Source organism: Copadichromis virginalis, linkage group LG8, assembly GCF_057382275.1.
Source record: "Copadichromis virginalis isolate Kocher_CV1m ecotype Utaka linkage group LG8, C_Virginalis_male_GT1.1, whole genome shotgun sequence".
NCBI classification, from domain to species: domain Eukaryota; kingdom Metazoa; phylum Chordata; class Actinopteri; order Cichliformes; family Cichlidae; genus Copadichromis; species Copadichromis virginalis.
Window position 1 is genome coordinate 20,803,931 of NC_140625.1, and position 25,297 is coordinate 20,829,227.

Here is a 25,297-nt window from a genome sequence, read left to right on the forward strand (position 1 = left end):
TAGTTCACTCATTGTCATGGTTAATCACATTATTTTATTGTATGATACCTTGGTGCCACTGGATTTTAACATGTCTCACACTCATACAGTAAGACAAATGGTGGGGGTCTAGTAAGGAAGTTGGGGGAAGCAGACAGCTCCACAGGAAGAATCTTTTGTCTCTTCGAGGACTCTGGTAGGTAGCAAGGGAGTGTGAACCTTAAGGTGTGAAACAGTTGTGTACTGATTTATTTATGATTCTAGATTTAGAGCAGAAGTTTTTTGCACTGCATTTTAAAATGAAAACAATAGCATTTATTTACAATTAAAGACACAGAGCAGAAAGTGTGTTACTGTTTTACATCCACAGACACACAAGAAAAGAAGCAGGCAACATGAGGTCAAGTTATGGCAATTTTATTTGTGTATTTCAGTACATGTATTTAGATTAGAGTTTTAAAAAAAAAACGTCCCAAGAAGAAGGATGGGGTGAAAGAAAGGTGGAGAGAGGAGGAAGAAACTATTGATCTCCTCAAACTTGATGCTGCTGGGTCAGTTCTTTCTCTTCTTCTGCTGTTGTAGCTTATCTGCTTCAAGGTTGAATGAGTTGTGCATTCATTTGATGCTCATTTGCATACTTTGGTTATAACGAGTGGTTGTTTGAGTTACTGATGACTTCCTATCAGCCCCAAGCAGTCTGTCCACACTCATCTGAGCTTTGGCCCAGAGTCAACCGTCTGGGAAAACCCCAGTAAATCAGCAGTTTCTGAAATATTCAGACCAGTTTGTATGGTACAGACATCCATGTTCAAAGTCACTTAAATTGCTTTCTTCCACATTCTGATGCTCGGTTTGAACTTCAGCAGGTCATCTTGACAATGTCTACATGCCTAAATACATTGAATTGCTGCAGTGTGATTGGCTGATAAGATGCTTAATGAGTAGTTCAGTAGATCAGGTGTATCTGACAAGTGAATATATATGCAAGTGAAAAAAAATCATTCACTGAGGACAGCAACTTAATTTGTTTAACTGAAGGCACAGGAGAAAAGGTAATTTTAGAAAATTAGATTTTGATGCACAGCATGCTGTAAACAAGAGGTGCAAAAATAGATATTCTGAGTCTTCGGGTATGACGGTGCATGGCACAAAACATCCACGAGTTACAGGTGTGTGAATAGAAGAAAGGAAGGGCTACAGAAATGATCATCTAGGAGATCAAATAGAAGGAGATCAATGTAATTTTTCTTCACATTTTCAACAAAAATGCTAACACTCATATTAGTTCTTACATGTGATGTTTTTCCTCTGCCGGCACACCTACAAGTGCAGGTCAACAGAAAATGACTACACCCGCTGTTGGTTAAGAGGTCAGTATAAAAACACAGTTGGACAGAGATGGACAAGACAAATTTCTACCAAGGTGAAATGAATCAGCTGAAGTAGAGAAAACATATAATTTCCCCCCTTCACTTATTTTTGCAGTTTAAAAGAAAGACATATTTAGAAGTATTTCGTGTTTAGTCTAGACAATATTGGGCCCTTATGAGGAGATGATAAAATGCAGACTGATTTTTAAATTATTATTGGCGACTGTCAAGCCTTTGAGTCGCCGAGCAGTTGAATAGGGGAATAATGTTGACGCGTCCGCTGTCTAGTCTGTGTTATCTTAGTGTGTAACACCCCCATCACCCACTAATTCACAAAAATTCCCTCGGGACGTGAACAGGTGATATAGCAACCACTATTACTATTACCGACACCACGTGACCCAAAGCTACGCCTAACCACAACAGTTATCTTTCAAGGTTCAGTAGAAAAACACAACTGTCCTATTCAAACCAGACAGGGATTAAACAAATACTGATTAATGATTCATTTCTAATCTTGTCTGACTGGATTTTTAACTGACTTGTTGAATATTTATGTAAAAATAACTTTGAGCTCTCTTGACGACTTTACCAACCAGATGATGATTGATGTCTCTCTACAGTTCTGTGAAAAAGTATTTGCCCCCTTTCCTGAGTTTCCTGAGTCATTTATTAAGGGAAAAAAAATTGCCCCCTAAATGTCACAACTGGTTGTGACACCGTTGGTAGGAGTAAAGTGTGTGTGATAAGTGGCAATAACTCTAATTTTGCTTTGGAGGAATTTCATCCGACAGAAAGAAAACCAAATCAGGAAGGGGGAAATATTTGCTCACAGTACTGCATAAAGTCAGTACATGCAATAAAATACTGCATAGTTTGCAAATCAGCCAAAAAAAAAAAAAAGAAATAAAAAATTCAATCTATGAATCTATACCTGGGACTCTTTATATTTGAAGTACAGTATCCCAAGACGTCTCTTTAGAAAAATTGTTTACCTTTTCCACTTTGAAAAAGATCAACTCCTTCCTTCCACATTCCTTATTAAGTTCCATCCTTGTTCCAAGAGTCAGCTTAACTCTTTAACATTAGCATTTTTGTACTACGTGCTTATTTAAATTACTCTACGCAATATTTCTTTATGGCAGCCAAAGCATGCAGGCATGCAGTTGGGGATTCACGCCACGAAGTTAACCATAAACTCTTTTTACCCACCGATAGAAATGAGATTTCTGATTAGATTTTTGAGTCCTAGTTTGGTGTACACCCTCGTTCAACTATTTCAAGGACAGACTTACATAAAAAAAAGATGTCTCAGCAAGTATTGGAGGCCTGTGATGATGAATGCCCTTACCTTCAGAGAGGGATATCTAGTTTTTATTAAGTTCCATCCACCAACCAGACAGGAGATTAACCCATAGAACTGCATCTCTATCTGACGGAAAGCAAACACAAAACCTATACATTAGACAGCAGTGATGTGTCGCATTGTGCTGAGTGATTTGTTGCAGTGGTGGACATTTTATTTGGGATTACATTTTTGTTATACTCAGCCATAAGTTGGCCATATAACTTTTTAATTAATTAATAAATTAAATTTTTAATGTTTCTATAATAGTTACTGCAACTGTATGTTCAAGCTGTGCCAAATTACAGTTATTTACTTGCATTTTTACTGGCATTCCTCAACATAAAAAAATGTTTTAGTGGTTGAATGTTATGCTCGATTAATTTCTGACTTCTCACAGAAATTCAGTGGGCCAGCTCAAATTTGTGCATAAAAAAGTAAATTTGTTTTCTTATTTGTCTGATAACTAAGAATAGTTTTCGGTTTTAAACAATTCTCATGAATGCTTTCTAAAAAAAAACTGGTGTTTTCTTGTTTTTATAACAGGTAGTCTAAAAAATTTTATTGCCAGATTAAGTTCAAAGCACTTTAACTTAATCTGGCAGTAAAATGCAGCTTATACTAAAGCAACAGTAATAGGAACCAAAAATAAATCATTCATTATAACACAACACAATATAGATCGGTAACATTCCCGTAACATGAATTAGGTTTGTAACATGAACATGAACACACCCATCTGAAAGACGAATGTTTCTGCATTTTAACAGTAAGTCAATCTAAAATTGCAAATGGTTTTCTCATCTGCAACACATAATATCATTAAATGCTCCAGAGAATCAATATGTCTGTATGCACGCGTGCAGGCCATTTCTGCTGTCAACTGGTGACCTAAATACTGCTAGGATATAAGTGGTAATATAAATAAATATGGTCAATATAAAAACATTTCCATTGTGTATGAAAAGCATACTCATTCACTATTTGTCTTTTGCCTTATATTCTAAATAAATGAGGATCGCTTGATCAAGGTTCACACCTGCTTTACTGTGAAAACGTCCTACACTCTCTGTATCCTTCCTATTCTATTTTATCTAACTCAATCTTGAAAAGGACATCAAACAGCACCTTGACCCTGCTTCTGGATCATGTGGTTGACCCTGAGTCCAGGAAGAAGCTTAGACATATTTTCAACTGCCTTTGTTGAAATGCTGCCCTGTGTAACCTGGCGAGAATAAAAGGTTGCTGTATTTCTCTTAAAGTTCTTGCAGTGGTATGAATCACTAATGTTTCTGAATACCCCTACACATTGTCTGTGTTCAGTGAAGCGCATCCAAATACAGTTTGCACTGACAGTTGAGATATGGATTGGGTTATATCACATTTCTTCAACTGTTTATTGAAAAGTGAGGCTGCAAAATGACTACTCCATTGATGGATCATTCTCAAGACCTGACAATATATTCACCTAAGTAGTTTAAATTAAGCTAATACAAAGCAAAGCACACAGAGCTATGACCTCACCTACAAACAACAAGAGGAAGGAATAATAAGCATTGTGCACATTGTGTATTGCCTTGAGGTTCACTCTACCTTACTTCTACCTCTAAAAGACGTGTCATATATACAAGAGACTGTGAATTTAAAAGAAGGCTGCTAATTATTTATGGCTATGCAAGATGTTCAGCACTAATAGACCGCACTGGCTGAGAATGAGTTTTATTTTCCAAGAAATAAAACAAAAATGCAAGATTTTAGGAGGGACTGATTGCTGAAAACTCTCATAGCCGTCTAATATTGGCAATAAGCAGTGCCCATGGGATGCCTCTCTAGCTACTGTAAACTAATCTGATGCTCGTCTTATTAGATGCAACAGATTTGCCTGCAGGGGAGAACTGTGCAGTAGAACTGCTAATAAAATATTATTAGAGAAATGAAAGATAATTTAACTTAAAGAAATGCAAGTGGTTTGTCTTTCATGTTGGATCTTTAATGTAACTGTCATGTAACAAGTTGCTATTGTTCCATTTGCAAAACTAAGAGTTTTAGTTTTAGTAATAGTCCTGCAGTCAGATTTCCTGCTGCGCCTACATCTGGTCACATGACCCTTGGCTTGCAGTTCTTTATTTACGAGTGTTGAGAAGGTTGTATACGTCGCAATCTGAATCTAAAGCGAATAGTTTTTTTTTGCTAGAACAATACAGCAAGACCACATTAAAACAGTCAAAGGTAGGAAAGTAAATTCAATTTTGTGGTAAAAACTAAGCGGTGCTTTTTTTTCCTTTTTTTTCTTTGAGATTTGCATAAATCACTGCAGAATAGCATGAATATATTCTGCTTTGCATATGAAAACGGTGTCTGAATGAAGTGGCTCAGTGTCGCAGTGCTCAGACACCTTTGTTTAGTTTAGGTTTCTTGGCAACAAAAACACCACATAGCACTGCAGACCTTAGGCTGTAAGCTGGTGCCTGTTTTCAGAGGTAGGGTGCTTCTTCTGAGCAATTTTCTGGCTAAAGTTGTAATTATTTTCATGTTATACATTTAAGGGCGTGGGAGGTGGGTTTCAAAGGAAAGTTTGGGTTCTAATGGTCTTAGTTCTTGATTTTTGTTTATTTATTTATTTATGTTTAGCATGTATGTTCATAACTTTGCAATCAAAGTAGTTTTGAATGCTGGGGTTTTGACATTCTGTCACCTTATTTCAAAATAGGACTTAACTCAACAACTTTTCCTTCATTCATACAGACTGAGACAAAGCTTTCAGCCCAGACATGTTGAGAGCACACAGCCTGGAATCGAGGGGGATGACAGCTGAAGGGAAATTCGCTCAGATTAACCATTTCCCATTCACTCCTGAATTTACCAATATGCTTACAAAAAGCAGTCCATGTTTTGGTGCCTTGAGTCACCACTCATTCTTCTCCCGGCACAACCCTCATCCACACAGGATGAGACATATTCAAGGTGAGCAAACAGCTGGGCAAGCGGAAGATATCTATTTATTTTATTAAATGTATTATTTTCAAATAAAGCCCAAGATATGTTTTTTTACATGTGTGTTTGAGGTGCTATAAATAAGAAGCATCTTTAAGAAGTAAACATAAGACAATACTCTAGCTCCCATCTTGATTCAAATGATCTAACTGTAACACACAAAAATCTCAGCTAAAACTGGGCCTGATGCAGCTCAGGTTCTTGAAGGTTCTTATGTATGTCTCATATTATGTTGTATTTATGTTGTTGCCTTGCAATCACCTGCCAACAGACTAAATTGCAGGTGATTTAGTATTTATGGACTTAAAACAGTTAAACACCTTATGATAAAATCATTTAATTGTAATTAAATATTAAGTATTCATGCTAAGTATTCTGAAATAAAAATGACAACAAGGTACTTCAGTAAAACATGGAGTCTTTGAATCTATTAGCAGTTGTTCAGCAGGAACCAAACACAGGCCCTGGTAAATGACTTCAGCATTTATCAAATAGTTGTGTCTCTTTTTCCTTGGCCAGAGCTGTTGAGGTAAGTCTCTATAAAACAGAATTGGCTCGTCTCCTTTCCTAAGAGCTTCGCTTTAATGCTCTATGAAGGTAAGTGACTTTGGCAAGTGGGGTGAGAGTGGGTCAGACAGGCTGGCAGGTAAGTGGTTATGTCAGGTGGGGAAGAGTGGGTCAGGCTGGTCTGTGGGTATGTCTTACAGCAGCATCCAACAGGATGGATGGAACACAGGGGTGCCTGTCTGGGATTTTCTAAGCCACACCCACCACTGCAAGAGAGGATGGGTTGGGCGTGACTGTGAAAGACAATCACAATAATAATAAAATAATTTAACAAATATGGAATATACAAGTTTTTGATGTAACAATGTCAAATTGTGATTGTTTTCCCATGTCAGTATTATTTGTGTTTAGCGACTATATCAAAATTTTAATATAGGATAACTTAGTGTATAAATGTACATAAGGGACCTCATGTGAATTAGTCCAGTCTACAAAATTACCTACATGCCATTTTATATATGCATTTTTGTAGGTGCATGTTGCTGTTAAGCATAGGTAATTAGGCGTTTTGTACTGCGGTACTGCTCAAAATGTTATACAAACTTATTACGTAATGTTGTGGTAAGTTTCGACTTTTAATGATTTGTTCATTATATCTGGTTAAATGTCCCTAAGCATTTAAACATTTAATTTAGACATTTAATCATCCAGATTTTTGTGCACTTAATTCAAGTTTATTAACATTATCAAATATGTATGTTGTGCAATCATTTCACCCCGAATGAATGATTCAAAGAAATCACTTAAAGTCCAAACTTACCAATTTATGCCTGTGATCAGTGGATGTAATCTGACCACAACTGTGCATGGGTGCACCGTATATTCAAATTTTGCATGCCATGTTTTCATTATTGGAGTGGACAGTATCTGGTTGATGAGTCAGTGGACAATTAGACAATGGACAATTGACTTGCCACTTTTAGCATACATAGGTGTAAATGCCTTTTATGGCACAGTGTGTATTTTTGTCAGGTCTTTCCATTGCAAAGTAAAGAGCCCTAATGGGACTGTTGTTGTGATCCATATAAATAAAACTGAATTGTATCTATCTATCTATCTATCTATCTATCTATCTATCTATCTATCTATCTATCTATCTATCTATCTATCTATCTATCTATCTATCTATCTATCTATCTATCTATCTATCTATCTATCTATCTATCTATCTATCTATCTATCTATCTATCTATCTATCTATCTATCTATCTATCTATCTATCTATCTATCTATCTATCTATCTATCTATCTATCTTTAAATTTGTTTCCATTGAGAGGCAGCTTTTATTAAAGCTGCCCTGATAATTGGACACACTATATATAATTTGTCAGTGATATTTAGCGTAATGCTTTGCACTGTTTATGCAAACAAGAAGTAAACAACTTATTGAAGAAATCATAGCAAATAACTGAATAACTGTTTAACTGAATCAAATTAAGTGTGTCCAAGAAAGTATCCATCCATCACTGAAATTCAGTTAAAGTAAGGAGTAATAAAGTCTATGAAGGTAGGAGACTGTGCTGGAATAATTGCTCAAAGATATTTTCACCCAGGAGACTGGAGTTTGTATTTGTTAACTAAAGTCAGTGCTGGCTTATTATTTTCATCTTTTTCCACTTTGATCCAGGTTGTTAGGTTTGGGAAAAAGAAAAAAAAAAACACATCCAAATTTAGGTTCAGTAAAACCCTTTCCCGTGTCTACCATGTGTTAGAAAGCCTGGCAAAAAGTGCTGAAGGCAAACTTCTCCCACAACATGTTAGAAGTGTGTAGTGGTTTGTGAGGCTCTTTCATAAGCACGTGTTCATAAGTAAAATTTAGTTGCATCATAAATACAAATGTAATATGATTAAAACAAACAAAACTATACCAAATGATATTTTTTGTGTCTTGCAAGTTAGCTATAGTACATCAGCGTTTTTAGAGTGTATCTCCTACAAACCTTTAAATGTTTTGTTAACATCTTATCCTGCTGTCCTCAATTAGCATTTTCGCTTTGTCATTACCAAATGCTTTTCAACTTGAGACTGCAAAGTCTCTTTGCTGCATTAATTTAGAGGTTATTATCTAATCTACCTGGGACACACTGAATAACAATCTGTTTGCGTACTAATTAATTCTGACTCGAGGTGATTACCTGTCAGAGCTAATTAAAGTTAATATATGAGCTAAAGCCATTAACAAGGTCTTCATTCTTGAAGTCTTCCTTCTTTCACAACCTGCTCTATATGAAATATTTCAAGCAGCTGTTTGGGCACCTGGAATGCTAATATGTAACATGAATAGACAAATTTACTGCACTACTGGTAGAAAAGAAGGTTACATCCCTGAGGTTCCCATGAACTCATCACGTTTATTCTCAGCAGGGATTCTGCTGGCTCCAGTTTTTTTTTTAAAATTGTACTGCTTCGATGGATTTGTGCCTCTAAAGCACTTTTCTGTGAGCAGGGTGAATACTGAGCATTTCTCATTCCCACAGGATTCACAGGCAGACCAATTTGCATGGTAAGAGATGATTGGTGTGTCACGTCGTCGTTATTTCCTCATCCACTTCTCAAGAGCCACATAAACAGGAAAGCAGCAGAGCCAGCTTTTCAGCTTGCTCAAAATCTTTATGGAGTCTGCGGAGACAAAACTAAATCAGGTATGTCTACTAACATATATGACACCTAAATGTCTTTATGTCTTTTCTAATGGCCCCCAAAGAAGCCAATTTTGAGTAATGGCTTTAATCGTTTTGTAATTGTTTCTTTTTTCACAGCACTATTGTCAGATGCCTGGAGAGATGAACTCAAAGAAATGGCTGCAAAAATCAGTCTAACTTCCCAAACACAAAAGAACAAAAGAGAGGTATTAATAATTGAATTCTCATGTATTTTTACAGTACTTGACACACAGTAAAAAATCCTTTGTTTGATTATGGCTATCCAGTGCCTGATGGTAAAGGGAATTTTGAGATTGGATGTGACAGTATACTTATTAATACCTTCACATTTTTACATTATTTTTTACATATTTTCTAATTTAAGTTAATTTTGTAGAGTTCTTCAGTTTCTTTCTAACTCAAGAAGATTTCATACTGGAAAAATGTATCCATGTACTGCAGGAACAACCAGAGGAAAAGTTTGTCCGACGAAAGACTCAATATTCAGCTCAGACTGGCAGACTTATTCCTCCATCCTCCAAGTCCTACCTGTGCAAATCTCAATACCAGCGCATGAGCCATCCTCAACCCTTCCATGATCAAGAACTTATGGTAAAATACTGGTTAACTGATCCTGAGTTGTACTGTATAATATGAGGTGTTTTTGGGTTAAAACAAACAAACAAACAAACAAACAAACAAACAAACAAACAAACAAACAAACAAACAAACAAACAAACAAACAAACAAACAAACAAACAAACAAACAAACAAACAAACAAACAAAAAGGGTTAAAAAGGCAAGATCCAACATCACAGAGGGTACAGCTTTTGGTCAAAGTTCCACTTAATTAGATATCTGAAAAATATCCTCTGGCAAAACACTGTCACCAAGTTTCTTGAGAAGTTCACTAATAAGTTCAATAAAACTTCATGTGATCTCTGAGCTACTGTTGTGACGGTCTGTCGCTTTCTTGTCAGGTTTTGGAGATACTTTGTCAGATCCTGCAGACAGACTCTCTCTCCACAGTGCAGCAGTGGCTTCTTCTTTCAGGCCAAAGAGGTAAAAATCCTCATTCCACACACACAGCGGAGATATGCACACTACCATTTCCAGTTATAAATAAGCGTTCTTTAAACCATTTCCTAATACATGCACTTTCAAGAGTCTGGCACTGCATCCCCCTCCTACTTTTTTAGCAATTAATTTGTCACTTTGGATTTTTTCTATGCACACTGGCCACTTTTTTAGGTTGCTCTTTTAACTGCTTAGTAATGCCAATATCTCATCATCAGAGTTGGGCAATTTATTTGACATTGAACATGGTATGGTTGTTGGTGCCAGACGGGCTGGTCTGAATATTTCACAAACTGCTGTACTCCAATAATTTCAATAATCACATGACCCTCTATGAGCATTTACTTGATGAGAGGGGCAAAAAACTTGTTTTAACAGGAATATACTTCTGACAGAACGAGATCAAGGGAGGGGCTGCCATCCACTGTGACCGGTGGGGGGTGAGGGGAAAGAGAGCAGAGAGAGACAGGATGACAGACACACTGTAGGAGAGCTAGAGATGAATAATTACTAATGTTTAAATACAGTAGTGGAGGGAAAGTTAGTTGGGAAGAAATGCTCAGTGTACATTTGGAAGCCTCTCTGGTGGACTAGGGCTATTGCAGCATAGCAAAGGGATTGTTTAGAGTCACATGATCCAGCCTGATGATCAGCTTTAAAAACCTTTCAAATGTCGTTGAAAAAGATTGTAACACAGAACCACCTGGTGCTTAAAGGTACATACATTGTTTTTCTTCGATTCAATTTACTTTTTTTGATATAGTGTTACATCACAACAATAATTGCCCCAAGGAATTTTATATTATATGGTAAGGACCATACAATAATGAAGAGAAAACCCCAACAATTAGACGACCTCGTGTGAGTAAGCACTTGGCCACAATGGGAAGGAGAAAACTCCCTTTAAACAGGAAGAAACCTCAGACAGAACCAGGCTCAGGGTGGGGCAGGAGACAGCACAAAAATAATGGTTATAGAATTACCTTAATTCACTTTTACGGTAAATATTTAAATTTTGTTTTTACTCTTGTTGTACTGTTGATCAACTGCAGAAAAAGATCTGGTGATGGGGATGATCAGACAAGCTCTGGACGGTGTCGACCTCTCTGTCCATAACCAGCGGAACTTCCAGCAGCTACAGCCGTTTCATCCAGGAGCGTCTCCGTCTGTGTATGCAGCATCATTTGAGCAGCCATGGGGAAAACCACACAGGAGGAGGTTAGAGTGAAGTGTCAGATTTTGCCCTTTTTTGGCACAGAAATGTTTCAAGCTAAATGTGTTTTAATCTTGTTTATTCACTTCCACAGTTCACACCAAGTCAATCAAACTGCCATTGATGAAAAACCAGGTAATTTGATTATGCTTGACTTTCTCTGTTACGTATGTATTTTTAAAAATGATTTTAACATGTAAAGTTTTGCACAGTTTAATTTTTCTTGTCTTTCGGAGTATATTTAATATACAGCTTGGCCTTTACATTTTACAAAGCCACCCTAAGCCACACTGTTTATGTCTGTCCTTGGCTTGAATGGCAGCTCTTCTCTGAGCTTCTTTTGCTGGCATGAGTTTTTTGGACTGACATCCTCAGCCAGCCTCTTCTTATAAATGCTCCTTTTCCTCCAGTGATTTTGTCTTGATTGACTTAGGCTTCTTTAAATGATTCCTTTTTGTGAAAGTTAAAAAATAATGCCCTATTTAATGCAGAACTAACGGAAAGGCATTTGCGGAAATAAGTAATGCATTTTAGAAGGGATCCAATTATTCATATTAATATTGAGCAGCTCAAATAAGAGCAAATTTAAAATCTGCTGTGAGTCAGAACCAATAAATTCAGAAAACAGCTGTGTAACATAATGAGTTTCCACTTTTTTTGATATGTGGATCTGTAGTATGTGGAAAATTACTCTCTTAGCATTAATCTGACATGAGTGTTCTTTGCAGAGCGGATTGGTGATGCAGAAGTCCTGGCAGTCCATTCAGAGGCCGAAAGTGTTCAGGTTCCTTCACTTCAGGAGGGGGATAATGCATAGAGCTCAATAATCTTCCTAGAAACTAGCTATATTGTATTATTTCTGTGCTATGAGAAATGTAGCCTAATACCTAGTTAGCTTATCTTTATTTTCATTTGTTAATCAATAGGATTATATGCTGTAGATGTGATTGTGCAGTGTAATAATTGTGGATACTGTTACATAATTGCTTATTAGCTTTCAAAGGTATCATGGTTAGAAACTGATTGACGCAACATTTAATAAATAATAAATTTAGTAATCTGAAGATTTGATCAGTTTTTCCTATTTTACTTTTCAAATAAAGCAATAAAAAAGGAAATGTCTGTGTAAAGAATAACAATTATGTTTACTTTTGGCAGGGTGGCAAACCTCGATAAATGGAGATATAGCAGAAATTATCTTCTTCTTTTTGAAAAAAGTCAAAGAGCTTACCCTAGCTATCCTGATTTTATATATAAAACATATAAACATATAGGAGTGGCCAGACAAAATAATGTGAGTTTTAACTTATACTAAAAGCTTCAGTCTTATTTTAGTATCTTACTGTATATATTTCTACTGCAGCATGGAAGAGAATCAAGAGCAGAACAATGAAGACTGTTAGAGAAACAAACAATGAAAATCAAGCCAGAGTCAGGTTCTGCTTAACAGATGAAGTAAGAAACAAGCAACAGCTCATGAATAAATCAGTTCATTTATGAAAAATAAAAGTACCTATTTGATAAGTGTGCCTGTAATTTTATATATACCAAAATATTTATTGCTGCATTAATGTGCAAAGATCTTTTACAACTACTCCTATGACTAAGTCATTATTATCATAATTTTAGCCCTTAATATATATTACGCTACATAATGTACTGCATTCCTTTTAAATTATCCGCTAATGTGTAGGCCAATACATTTAAGTGATATACAAAACTATCAACTGTTTTTATTTTATTTTTTTGCAGCAAAAAAAAAAAAAAAAAGGCAATCGAGTCATAAACTGGTCAACAAAAATTATGACATATAGATATGATAGTGAATACTTTTAACAGTTTATGCTATGTAAGATTTTCTGTCCTGAACCAGCCTTTCTTCTATATCTCTTCTTTTAAAACTAACATAGATGCCATGCTTTTCCTTTTCAACCAAGGACTTTGAAGAAAGTAAATTTCAGAAGCTCTAAGAAGTCAGAGTTTTCACATTCACCATTGCAGCTCAGTGCCGCTGCTTTCTCTCTTCTTTGTGTCTACCAAACACTACATGCGCAAGAATATTGCCCCCTAAGGCATTATTGACGCTGTGTGGTGAATGCCTGCATTTTGTCATGTTTACAAGTTTTTGTGTGTAATGAAGCCCATTATAAAATCTTTCATAATGTTTTCTGAAACCATTAGCAACCAACAAAGTACTCCCTGTTGCCTTAATTTTGTTTTTCATCTGTTATAAACCTAACTGTAACAGCACAGGGAAAAAAACAACAACAAAAAGTTAAGAAAAGAAGAAAATAGATCCCCCACCTGCAAAGCCTTTTTTTTTTTTTTTTTAGTTTATGCAGCTAACAGATTAAATGTTTTTTCAATTTAGGTTTCATATTGCTTCCAGAATTACTTCAAAGATCAATTTGTGTAATTAAGTCACTCCGACATGTGATTTAACCTTTAATTTAATCCTCGAAGACAATGGCATTACTAACACCTTATCTGACCAGTGTGGACCAACCTAACAAAGTGGCTGATGAGTGTATGTCTATTTATATATTTAACAATAAGGAGCAGACAGTGTGTTCCAACCTTAGGGAGATCATCGTTATTGGAGTTTAGCCTGCCTGTTTGTCAAAACTGGGATTCAGGAATGAAAGTGTTGCTTCCTTCATGATTGTGTTAAACTGGAAAAGCTCTTTACCCTCTCAAGGATGCTCTGGGGTAGGTGAGAATTAGCTCAACCATATGATGTATAGACTTCAAGAAGTCACCTTTGTGAGGATGATTCAAGAGTAGGAGGCATAGGGCACATTACAGGTTTTTTGGTCCCTGTACGCCTGAAGTGAGAGTTTGGTCTTCAATAACAGCAATAACTCACATCTGTTACGAACTAACACTGGATTCCATCAGGACTGCCTTCGTTCAGAAATTAATTTTTGGAGGCAGCCAAGGGGCAGAAGAAAAATAATTGTGTTTTGCAAACACACCAGAGCAGTTTGCAGCTCAGTGTAAAGTCACAGTGATTAAAAACTCTTGATTAATAAGTAGTGACAATTTGATGGTCAAATAGTTCAAATAAAAACAAAAAACAAAGCAAACCCCCCCCTGCAGTTTCAGTACTTAGTAGGTTAAAAAGACCAATTTTTAACCTACCTGTTACGGCCGGGCGGCCGGTGTGTTTGCAAAGTGGACATGGAAGAAAGAAAAACTAAGTGTAACACAAACCGAGCCATTTATTAGGCTGAATACAAGAAAAGAAAACAAGACAAGGCGAACAGGGGCATAACCAAAACTAAACTAAACTGGGGACAGCTAAACTAAACATAAAAACGAGAACATGAAGCTGAACAGGTACATGTAAAACTTTAGCGTGAAGTAATCTAAACATGAACCTGAACAGCAGCTAAGAAAATCCTGAGACCTAAGGTCACATGAAGCAAGTTGGACAGATAAAGCAACACTGAACAGAAGGAGACAGAGGACTTAAATACACAGGAGGGTAATGAGGGAAGTGGAAACACCTGGAGAAACACCGCTGATACAAATGAACCTGACACCACAGGGAAGTAAAACTAAACACACTGAACATAGAAACACTACTCTTCAAAATGGGACTTTGACAAGACAACACAAGCTTGACAACATGGAACATGTAGACACGAATAAGACTACAGACTGGGGAGACACAAGGAGAGACACGAGACACGAGCAGTGACATAAATCTGCATCAACACTTTAAATTATGTAGCATGATGAGAATTTCTACTATTGCTAAACACAGACTCAAGGACACTTTTGCATGCTGTCAAAGTGATTTATTACATTGCTCATCTCTACAGAGTCTCTGACTATGCTCCAGAGGATGGTCACTTTCTGCTCCAAACCGAGTGCCACATTAAAATAAGGTTCAACAAATTCACAAGTAGATTAAAAGATCATTTATAATATTTTTATTATAAATTCCCAAAACAATTTGTAGATTTCTTTTTACAGAGTAAGTAAAAAAGCTGGCCAGCTGAAAGGGAGAAGTCAGTTCAGTCAACATCTGTATTACTGTACATTTTTCAGTAACCTGCCCTATAGTCATTGAGTTATATTTCAGTCTAAACCTGACTAAAAATCCTTAATGCCATTCCTGGGGCCAAGTCCCTGGCTGAATTTTTAGCCATATTGATCTTTTGCTACATATGATTGACAGCAGTAGGCTGGAGATTAAGTGCATGTTTAAATTCAAAAATAACAGCTGGGATATTTGCATTCTCTTTTTGGCAGAAAAAGAAAGGCTCTAACAAAATCCTGTACAATCACACTTATTGCTTAAAAATTGCTAAAGTGGTATCTTATATAATACAATATACAATATAATATTTATATTGTACGAACTTGATAATTATGTATATTGTAATAATGTGATATTATGTTGTTCAAATGTGAAACGTATATTGTTAGAACAATAAACTTTTTCTTCTATTTTTCTTTTGCCTGGGTGGCAGCTCTATGCTGGAAGCATGTAAATATAATAATAACCACTGCAGCCAAGAAGAGTGCCTGACGAGCCCAGTTGTAAGTAAGCTATTAAGACTCGACTGTACGCTGTGTTCGTGTTTTCCTCCGAAACAACAAGTTCCTTTGGAGCAGCCTTTCAACACCTCTCTCTGTCTCTCGCTAGCAAAGTTGACCCAGACAAAGTAAAGCTAGTTTTCGGCTACAAGCCCGACACGAACCCGATATATTAGCCAGAGGTCCCTTTAGGGTTTTATGCCTTTACAGTTCGGAGCCGCTGACCTGTTTTATATACGCACGGAATAGTTTTCTATATGAGATCGCTGCAAAAAGTGCAGCCTTACCTAATGTCTACCCTACTGTTACTCATTTTATATTAAGATTTAAAAATCTAGTTGGTATTGCTATGGCGAATAACCTTCAGTAAAAGTAATAAATCACACAGCAATAGTACATTAATGTAGTTGTAAAAAGTATGATAGCATATTAAGTAATCCAAAGTATTCAGAATACGTTACTCTCATTGAGTAACATAATGGAATACGTTACAAAATACATTTTGGGGCATGTATTCTGTAGTGGAATACACTCATTCCCCAGTGCAAATGGAAACACTGCAAAAGCGAACCAAATGTTCCTCAAGGTAAATGAAATGGTATGTTATATAGAATATGGTATATTCTTGAGTGGAACAGTCGGTTTATCTAATTTCAACCCATGTAAGCTGGTTTTCAGTTACTGAAGACAAAACTGAACAGAGTATCTCAAGGGAGGAACCGCAGTATTTGTTCCACATTTTAGTCACTGATTTCAAAATATTTCAAAGTATTTTCCTCTTAAATTTGTTATAAATATTAGGAACAATTTTTCTGTTAAAAATTATTAGTTTGTCCAAATGTTTCGGAGCCTCTAAAAATGGAAGACAGTGTATAAAAACATTTGTAATTCCTAAAAAGTACATTTAAAATCTTTGTTAAACCCCTTATTAAAGCTGGAAGTCGCACTTCGTTCGCAGCCTAATATTTTCAAAATCTTCTGCAGTGATGCACAATGGAAAAATGAAAGAGAAAAAAAACCTAACTGTATATGAGTTTCATGAAAAGGAGACGTGTCTCTTTGTGGATGTATCCTGACTGAAACAGACCAGCCATAACCACGCAGAACAGTGGCTTCAAAATTATTTCAAAGCAATTCTAATGGGATCAAAAAATGGAACACATGAATGTAAGAAGACACTCAGAAAATCTAACTTCAGCTTCCTTTTATTATATTAAAATTCGAGAGCTAGGAAAGTGGAACAAAGGCTTCAAAATAAACAGTGCAACTAATGTATGCATAAATCACTGCTATAAAGCCATACCAATATGTTGCCATAGTTACCACTGGTGAGTCTTGTTTTGTTCTTATCAAGCTTCTGTTTTTGTGCCATAATGTTCTGTTTTCTAAAATTTACCTTTGTTCTTCAATATGCATGACAAGACAAAAAATAGAAAAAACTAACAAAAAAACCCTTTGACCTGAGGATTGAAAGTACTGGTTGGTTGGTAAGTACAGGTCTTATGTGCAGACTGACCATTTATGTATCTATCATGAAAATACGTGTGTAAAATAATAAACTGTGCCAAAAGAGACCTTTGAGCATCGCTTCATGGTCAAAAAGTATCTGAATGACATAGTTTTCTGGCATAGCACACAAATTGTGATGAAGGCCAATCTTGAAAACAAAGTTTTTGGATGTTTTCGGAGGTCATCCATGCAATTTACAACCACATACCTTACGTTTCTTCCCTGGCGGTGTGACTGCAGTTTGAGGTTGCTGGCCTGGTCAACGGGAGAAGTTCAGCATTTACGTCATGAATCCTTCTCACAAGGACACCTGTTGGCTTGGAGTGATAAGAGGCAGCTGTTTACTGGTGCTCTATCAGCAACACTGCAAGGCAGCATTGAGAAGAGAGGGAGGCACTGGGCCTTCTGCCAAATATTTTACAGATATGAAAGCAATTCACTCACACACATCCACACAGAATCCACAGAGACCTCACCAGTGTAACTCATATCATAAGATGAGAGACAGATGCAGCCCCCCTCTAATATGAGATTATGAAGTTCCCACTTTTTTCCAAATGCATTTGCTTTTAACTCTGTAGGAAACGGACATCTTTCTTATTAATTTTATTGTATTTTTAATAATTTTATTGTATTTTTAATTTTGCTAGTAGTTTTGATCTGTGTTGTTCAGCACTTTGGTCTGCCTGGTGTGTTCTTAAAGTGCTATACAAATAAACGATGATGGTGATGATGATGAAATGAAATAATCTCATATTGCATATCACTTAAGCCAAGTCCACTGCATGTGCTCATGCATAGTTATGGTTAATTGCATTTTGCACTTAAAAATATGTATTTTAATGTAAATTATTTGTGGACTAGTCGTGGTGGTTAGTGGTCACAGAAAACTGGCAGGCACAGGAACTTCCACGCCAACCTTTGGGGTCACTGTCTGATGATGAAATTTATGTCATAGGGAGTGGTCTCGCCATCTCGTGGACACGGAAAGCGTTGGAGATCTTTTTGGAGTGCAGATTTTTCCTCCCATCACTGTCATGAACACCATTGTTGTTCTAGTTGTGGATTCAAAAACCATCAACAGCACCATTAGTTAAGTTGAGAGAGGATTAAGTTGATAAAAGCTGCCCTACTTTTGTGACCTCCTCTTGCATACCATTATGTTCAAATCATCTTTGTTGATTGGACCACTTGTGGTTTATCAGCGTGACATTTGTCCTTACAAGGCAGCTATAATCCTTGTGTTTCAGGGACACATTTTAGTGCTCTGGCCAAAGTGAGCTTCGATTTTTTTTTCTTTTACATTCTCTCTAGTCCATTAAAACTTAAACCACCTCTCAAGCATCCCATAGCTATACGCCTTGCCAATTATCCCCAAGGACTTGCACTTTAACTGCATGAGCCAACTTAATCCCAATAAGAAGAGATCATTTGGAAGACTTCAACCTGATTTATTAAGAGACTGAATTGGACTGATGAACCAGTGAACATAACAGATCAGGTAATAATGGTCTGCAGTTCTTTCCATCTTCATTACTTTCCTTACAAAACAGTATTTTATGCCATTTCTATTTTTTTTTTATCCACTTTTAGAAGTTGTGTCAAAATTAGACAATTTTCTAAGTCTGGTTCTAAAAGACTGACAACTAAGTACAACATTATAAATTAAAGTTAAAATGAGAGCTCTTTCAGTAATTCACAAAAACATGCTACCTAACTACTGGCAAAAGCCACATTTTCTCAGAAGACGTTATGGATAGCCAAATGAATGGACTACGGAAGAGACTGAGAAGACCCTCAGTCACAAATCATGTTTGTGTGACGGTATCGCACCTTGGTTGCAAGCTATTAGCCATACAAGAAGAATGAAGAAAACAGCAGGGTAGACTGAAGAAACCTATTATTTGTGTATTCTTCATTGTTGTTAATGCATACATGCATGCACTGAATAGAACTCAACAAAATTAGAAACATACTGTATTATGTTCTTGTGAATGAGCCATAGTCCAGATATGGCTGTGCAAAAAAACCCCCCAACATTTATATAAATACAAACAAGTAGACACTCTTTCAAGAGATTAACTTGTGTTTCGTCTCTTGCACAGAAAAAAACAAAAACAAAATTTTACATAACAAGTCAGTTGTTATGTATTCATAGTGCAGACTGATAGGGAATTGGCCTTTATTTCTCTTTTCTAAGAGAATGTGTTCAGGAACGAATGAACCTGTAAATGAACAAAAACAAAAAAAATCAAGCGGTGCCTGACACGACATGTACAATCTCACTTTTCAGTCTCTATGACATCTAATTACATTTCATCTTACTTTATAGGGCAGAATTTCCACAGTGACAGCAGAGGCCTTCAGGTGCATTATCTTATGTAAAATCTTATAATCTTATCTTTAATCTTATAATAAAGTTTTATAGTAAAGAAGATTTGGAGCGACACGAGAACCAGTAAATCTATATTTTTATGTTGTAATGTTTTACAGTTCAGTTTATGCATTTCTACACTAAAATATATGCATCAGGCTTATTAGAACATTATTAAGCCATGGACATATATTTATATATATAAGTATATATCTTTTCACATTATCCACTGCTATTCAGTGCAACAGTCGTCCTTACAACAGAGATCTAATCTTTGTCTTTCAGGGTCACATTTCATGGCTCCAACTAAATGAACTGAAATTTCTACGTCCTCTCAAGTATCCTGCAATAGTAGGTCTTGCCAATTATTATAAAGGGCTTGCACTGAGAATCGCTTTTTGGTACTTGTCCTGATTTCTACTAAATTACTAAAGCATTTTTTAAATTTCCCGGATGTGTCATAGAAAACAGATTGATACCTGGGGCTTTTCATTTAAAATTTCATCATCTTTGTGCTACTAAATATTATTGTGGGATTTGTTTTTGTGATGTTGAAATAACACAAAATCAGTTTGTGCAGCTTGTAGAAAAGCATTTATTGTTAACTCGAGTTTAAGCTGTCAGCACACTATTTATTCTCCATAATAGAAGTTTTTTTTTCAATAAATAAAGTATGACATCATGACTGCTGACAATTTAATCTTGTTATCTCTTCATGATGGCACCTGTTAGTGTGTGGGATATCTTCAAAGTTTCTTAAAAGTCGATGTGTTAAAAGCAGGAAAAATGGGAAAGTGTAGGGATTTGAGCGAGTGTGACAAAGGCCAAACTGTGATGTTTAGGTGACTGAGTGAGCATTTGCAAAACTACAGCTCTTGTGGGGTGTTCACAGTCTTTGCCCTCCCAGGAGTGAAGGCTGGCCCATATGGTTTGATCCAACAGACAGAAGATTGCAAGATGATGAGGGGAAACCTCGGGTCCTGCCATACGTGTGGATGTTACTTTGACATGTGTAAGCATTGTTGCAGATAATGTACACCCTTTCGTGGAAATGGTATACCCTGATGGCTGTGGCCTCTTTCAGCAGGATAATGCAATCTGTCACAAAGCAAAAACGGTTCAGGAATGGTTTGAGGATCACAGCAACAAGTTTGAGGTGTTAACTTGGCCTCCAAATTTTCCAACTTTCAATTCAGTTGACCATCTGTGGGATGTGCTAGACAAATAAATGGAAACACAGAGGCTTCACCTCACAACTTACAGGACTTAAAGTATGTGTTTTGCCAGATACCACTGCACATCTTCAGGGGTCTAGTAGAGTCCATGGCTCGATGTGTCAGGGCTGTTTTGAGTTCAATAAGAAAGAGCAGTGTATATTATATATATGGTTAAACTGTTTTTACTGTTAAGTTATATAGATTTTTTGTTTGTTTTAATAAAATAACTCACTAAGGCTACCTTTATTCACTTACAGGTAAAAGAGTGGCTGATTATTCATCAAAGATGAATTGATTCTAAGAGTTGACTTCATTCTGAGTATTTTGAGGGTTTTTCTTTAAATAATCTTTTTATTATCCAATTTATTATCCAATTATCTGAAAGGTTATTAAAAATGCATCATGCACATATGCAATTTCAAGATGACTGAAAAATAAGTTTAATAAACCATGAGTCCTATTTAAAATGCCTCATTTAACTTCCTAAGACCCAAACTCTTCCACGGCATGCATTTTTAATTTCTCTTTGATATTTGGGCTGATTGGGACCTGATTAATGTAAAAACAAAGAATTACCAGATTTTTTTTTAACCTGATTTTTGTTTCTAAGAAAAATAAGAGCCACATATGAGGATATTTGTTTAAAATTTCGATAGATCAGTGGCAGTATGATGTCCTCATAAGTGGATATCAGGCCCTTGTAGAGCAAAATTGAGTATTTTGGTCTAAATAACCCAAAATGTGATGTCCACATATGTGGGCGCCAGGTCCTAGGAGGTTAAGCTTATTTTATTCTTATTTAGGCTTATGCATTTAACCAGTGTTCTCTAAATGTGACAGTTTTGATCATGCACTGCTTTTGTCATTGCAAATCTAAATAGGACTGCTTTCCAATTTCCAAAATCTTGCCTCAACATATTTAAGATTAAGTATTGGATACATTAAATAACTGGGTTGTCCTGTGTGGGGTTTTTCTTTCAGAGAATTTCCTCTCTGTATCACACCCAAACCCTTGTCTTAGTTAACAGTCTCAAATGTGGCCTTCAGGACAGAATTCAGAACAGGTCCTATCTTCTTCTCTGGCCCTTATCTCACTGGAGTGTCCTTCGCAGACCATATAAAGATCAGAGACACACTTTACTTTGCTGTCACTGCCAAAGACAGACATGCTGCCTGCTGTTGTAAAGCTCTGCTGTGGAATTTCCTACCCACATATAAAGAACATAGCAGGTAAACCTTCCACTACCCACAGAAGGACTTTCTCCTTTTTATTCCTATTCATGCAAACAATGCATTCTCAGTAAGTCTCCTAAGCTGTTTTATTTTTCATTCAATCATGCAGGACTTCAACGCACTGCCATGGCAGTGATAGGTCAGGAGATCACACACCTGCAGCAGTGGGGACAAATCGAGAACCACGAGAGACAGCAAACTGGTTTAAATCATAATGGTAAAATATAACTGTGTTATTTTCATTAAATGTTTTAGATTGCGTTTCCCAAAATATTACAAACAGCTGTCTTTTGCAGAGGCCAAGCCAAAAGATATAAAACCTGTGCCAGCAAAAGAAGATCAGCTGTACGTACAACATGGACAAGAAGCAATGAGGAAGGCTCTCTCTGTTTTGGAGGAGAAAGAAGGATGGAAGTTGGAGGTTGCTGAGGTAACATCTAATTAATAAAAATGCCATTAAAGCACTTTCATCAAAGTTCATCAAAGGTCACCGCACTCTGAAAAAACCTTGCTTTAAGTAAACAGTGGATCACAAACCTGTGTTTTTTTTCCTCTTTAGAGTAATGGCGATATGATCTGTAGCAAAGTGATTCCAGGGGGCAGGAAAGTCTTTAGGCTGGAGGCAGTGTTGGACGCTAGTGTGGATGAGCTCTATAACATCCTGTTTGTCAGAGTTGAAGAAATACACCAGTGGAACCCAAGCATACAGCAAATCAAAGTGAGCAACTCACCTTTCAACAACTTGGAAACTGGATCAACTGCAAAACTTTAAGCTATAAAAATACCAGAGTTTAAACATACACAAATACTATTTAAGCTATATTCAAAGTTTTCCAACATGTCCTGTCTGCAAATTAGTCTTTATAACCAACCTATAGTTGTCATGCTGCATATTCACATCAACAAATGCATTTTCCGACTGCTACAAAAAATCTATACACAGGTTTTGCAAACGAAAAGCAAATGCTGTTGGTTTCGTGTGTTGTAGGTTCTAAAACGTATTGGTCTACAAACAATTGTCATCCACGAAGTTTCAACTGGGACAGCAGGAAATGTGATTGGAAAGAGGGATTTCCTGAGTGTCAGACACACCTGCAAACAAAGGTCCAGCGTTTATATTGGAGGAGCAGCAGTTCAGCTGGAGTCATTACCCCCTCAGGCAGGCTTTGTAAGGTACGTCTGCAGACGAGGCACTAATCATTCATTGTCATATCTGAAGTGATACTCAACAGCTTAATTGAACTTTTTCTTATATAAAGAGTCTGAGTTAATCTTAGTCATCCATGAAGGGAGATAAAATAACACAAATGGGTGGGAAATTGTCTTGATGCGCTCTGACGTTTTAATTTTTCCATACAACCTCAGCTAATTTCAGGGGAGAAAAAAATATGAGGAGAGCTAAAGTTAATTTTCATTGCCAATTATATATTAAATGCTGCTGGGATGTGTTTTAGGGAAGCTATGCGGCAGTGATGCCAAACTAAATATTAATACAAGCATGATTACTTGTCTACAGTGATCAGTGATAGAGTGATGTTTAGTAGGTATAACATGTTCCACAAAAATAATAGCTTGGGTTAACTGGGAAAGTCATTAGAGCTGACATCATTATGTATTAAGTAGTGAACAGAATTTAAAGTTTGCTAATTATAAAATGTAGGAGTCACCAGTAGGTGAATTTCATTTGGAGGAGATCATGGCTATTTGTAGCAAGTTTTATTCCAATTGCTGAGATATTTTATTATGTACGGTAATCTTAAATGATCAACAGATGGGTCAAAGTTGGTGGGAAGAGCAAGGTAAATCTTAGTTTAATACATTAAAATACATTTCTGTCTGAGGGCAACCAACTCCTCCAAACCAAACTATGCACATAGATACATCTTAGGCCCCTGAAGGTTGTTATATATATCATATTTTATCATACTATTGCCAATCAAACCACCTAGCAACAGGCTAAAAATGCCTTTTTTTTTCTTTTTCTTTTTTAGCATTTATGCACCTTTAATAGCTTATAAAAGAAATTTGAATTCCCTGGCCAACAGCATGAAAAGGCCAAAGAACCACATGCACTGTATGATTACTGATAATTAAAATAAAGACAGGCGAGGCTAAAAGAAATTTGAAAACTAAAACACATTTTTTTGCGTGAGTACAGAGCTGAGCATGGACCAACCTGCATCATCATACAGGCCCTGGATGAAGATTCAACGAAAAGTCGCTTCACGTGGCTTCTTAATATGGACGTAAAGGTAAATTCATTAATTAATAAATGTAAATCTGCACATGCAAAATAATGCAGGGTTCTATTATACATTACACGTATACAAACTGGCCATTTCACACTGTATATGTTAAACAACTCATGAACAAAAACAATGTACACATTTCCTCTGTTTCTGTAAAAGTGAAGTAAATGAGAAGATTTTTCTTATTGCATTTCTCAGGTTTTCCTTTTTAAATCCTGTCAGTAAATGTAATGCACTGTGTACAAGTCAAAATCTCAGTGTTTGCTTTATCAACTGCATCTCATGGTGTTTTAGAGCTGATCGAGAGTGCTCTTCCCTCATAGAGATGGTTGAGCTAAGAACAGCAAGAAAAGGCCATGAGATGTGGTTCAAAGCTTGGGAAAATAAGTGGACTCTGTGTTAATATTATTCAAAAGCGAACAATATCTACATATGAACAATGCATAATTATTGTACAGCAGCAGACCACCTACCTGCACCTCACTCTCTCTTTTTGTTGTTGACTGACAGTCAACAAATACCATTCAGGCGTCTAATAAATGTCACTTTATTCTCAGGGCTGGCTGCCAAAGTCTATTGTCAATCAGGCTTTGCCTCGGGTGCAGCTGGATTTCACCAGACACCTTCGCAGACGTCTCAGCCTTGGCTGACTCATTCACTCGGTCTGTGTGACACCCACACCACAGTACCACCTTGTCATTGCTCACAGAAGAAGATGGGGGGCACAGTGAATGCCTGGTTACTCGGCGAAATGCTACAGTTTTAAGGAGATAGGAAATGCAGCGTCTTATTTTTACACAGCAGAGCTGGCAGAGATCAGTGCCAGCCTGGCAGAAGAAGACTGGCAATTATTGTCACATTGTGCCACTCAAACCTCATTAAGATTTGATTAAGAGGCATCACTTGTCTCTTGATACACCCTGTATATGACTGGACGTAGTTAATAAAGTGCTTGAATGTGTTTCAGTGCCAGTGATT

The 25,297-nt window shown here is 36.6% G+C and overlaps 2 protein-coding genes across 2 annotated transcripts; both read left to right on the forward strand.

Annotated features, from left to right (window-relative positions):
* Positions 1 to 5,131: 5,131 nt before the first annotated feature.
* On the forward strand, positions 5,132 to 12,213 carry tbata (thymus, brain and testes associated). Its single transcript, XM_085467236.1, has 9 exons — positions 5,132 to 5,174; positions 5,440 to 5,658; positions 8,734 to 8,898; positions 9,016 to 9,104; positions 9,361 to 9,510; positions 9,880 to 9,961; positions 11,029 to 11,194; positions 11,284 to 11,324; positions 11,918 to 12,213. The coding sequence occupies exons 2-9, from the start codon at positions 5,466 to 5,468 to the stop codon at positions 12,004 to 12,006; spliced, it is 975 nt and encodes a 324-aa protein (XP_085323362.1). The 5' UTR covers positions 5,132 to 5,174; positions 5,440 to 5,465; the 3' UTR covers positions 12,007 to 12,213.
* A 9,759-nt stretch (positions 12,214 to 21,972) lies between these two features.
* Positions 21,973 to 25,280, forward strand: star2 (steroidogenic acute regulatory protein 2). Its single transcript, XM_085466464.1, has 7 exons — positions 21,973 to 22,067; positions 22,180 to 22,287; positions 22,367 to 22,500; positions 22,630 to 22,788; positions 23,059 to 23,243; positions 24,229 to 24,322; positions 24,877 to 25,280. The coding sequence occupies exons 1-7, from the start codon at positions 22,004 to 22,006 to the stop codon at positions 24,967 to 24,969; spliced, it is 837 nt and encodes a 278-aa protein (XP_085322590.1). The 5' UTR covers positions 21,973 to 22,003; the 3' UTR covers positions 24,970 to 25,280.
* The last annotated feature ends 17 nt before the right edge of the window (positions 25,281 to 25,297 follow it).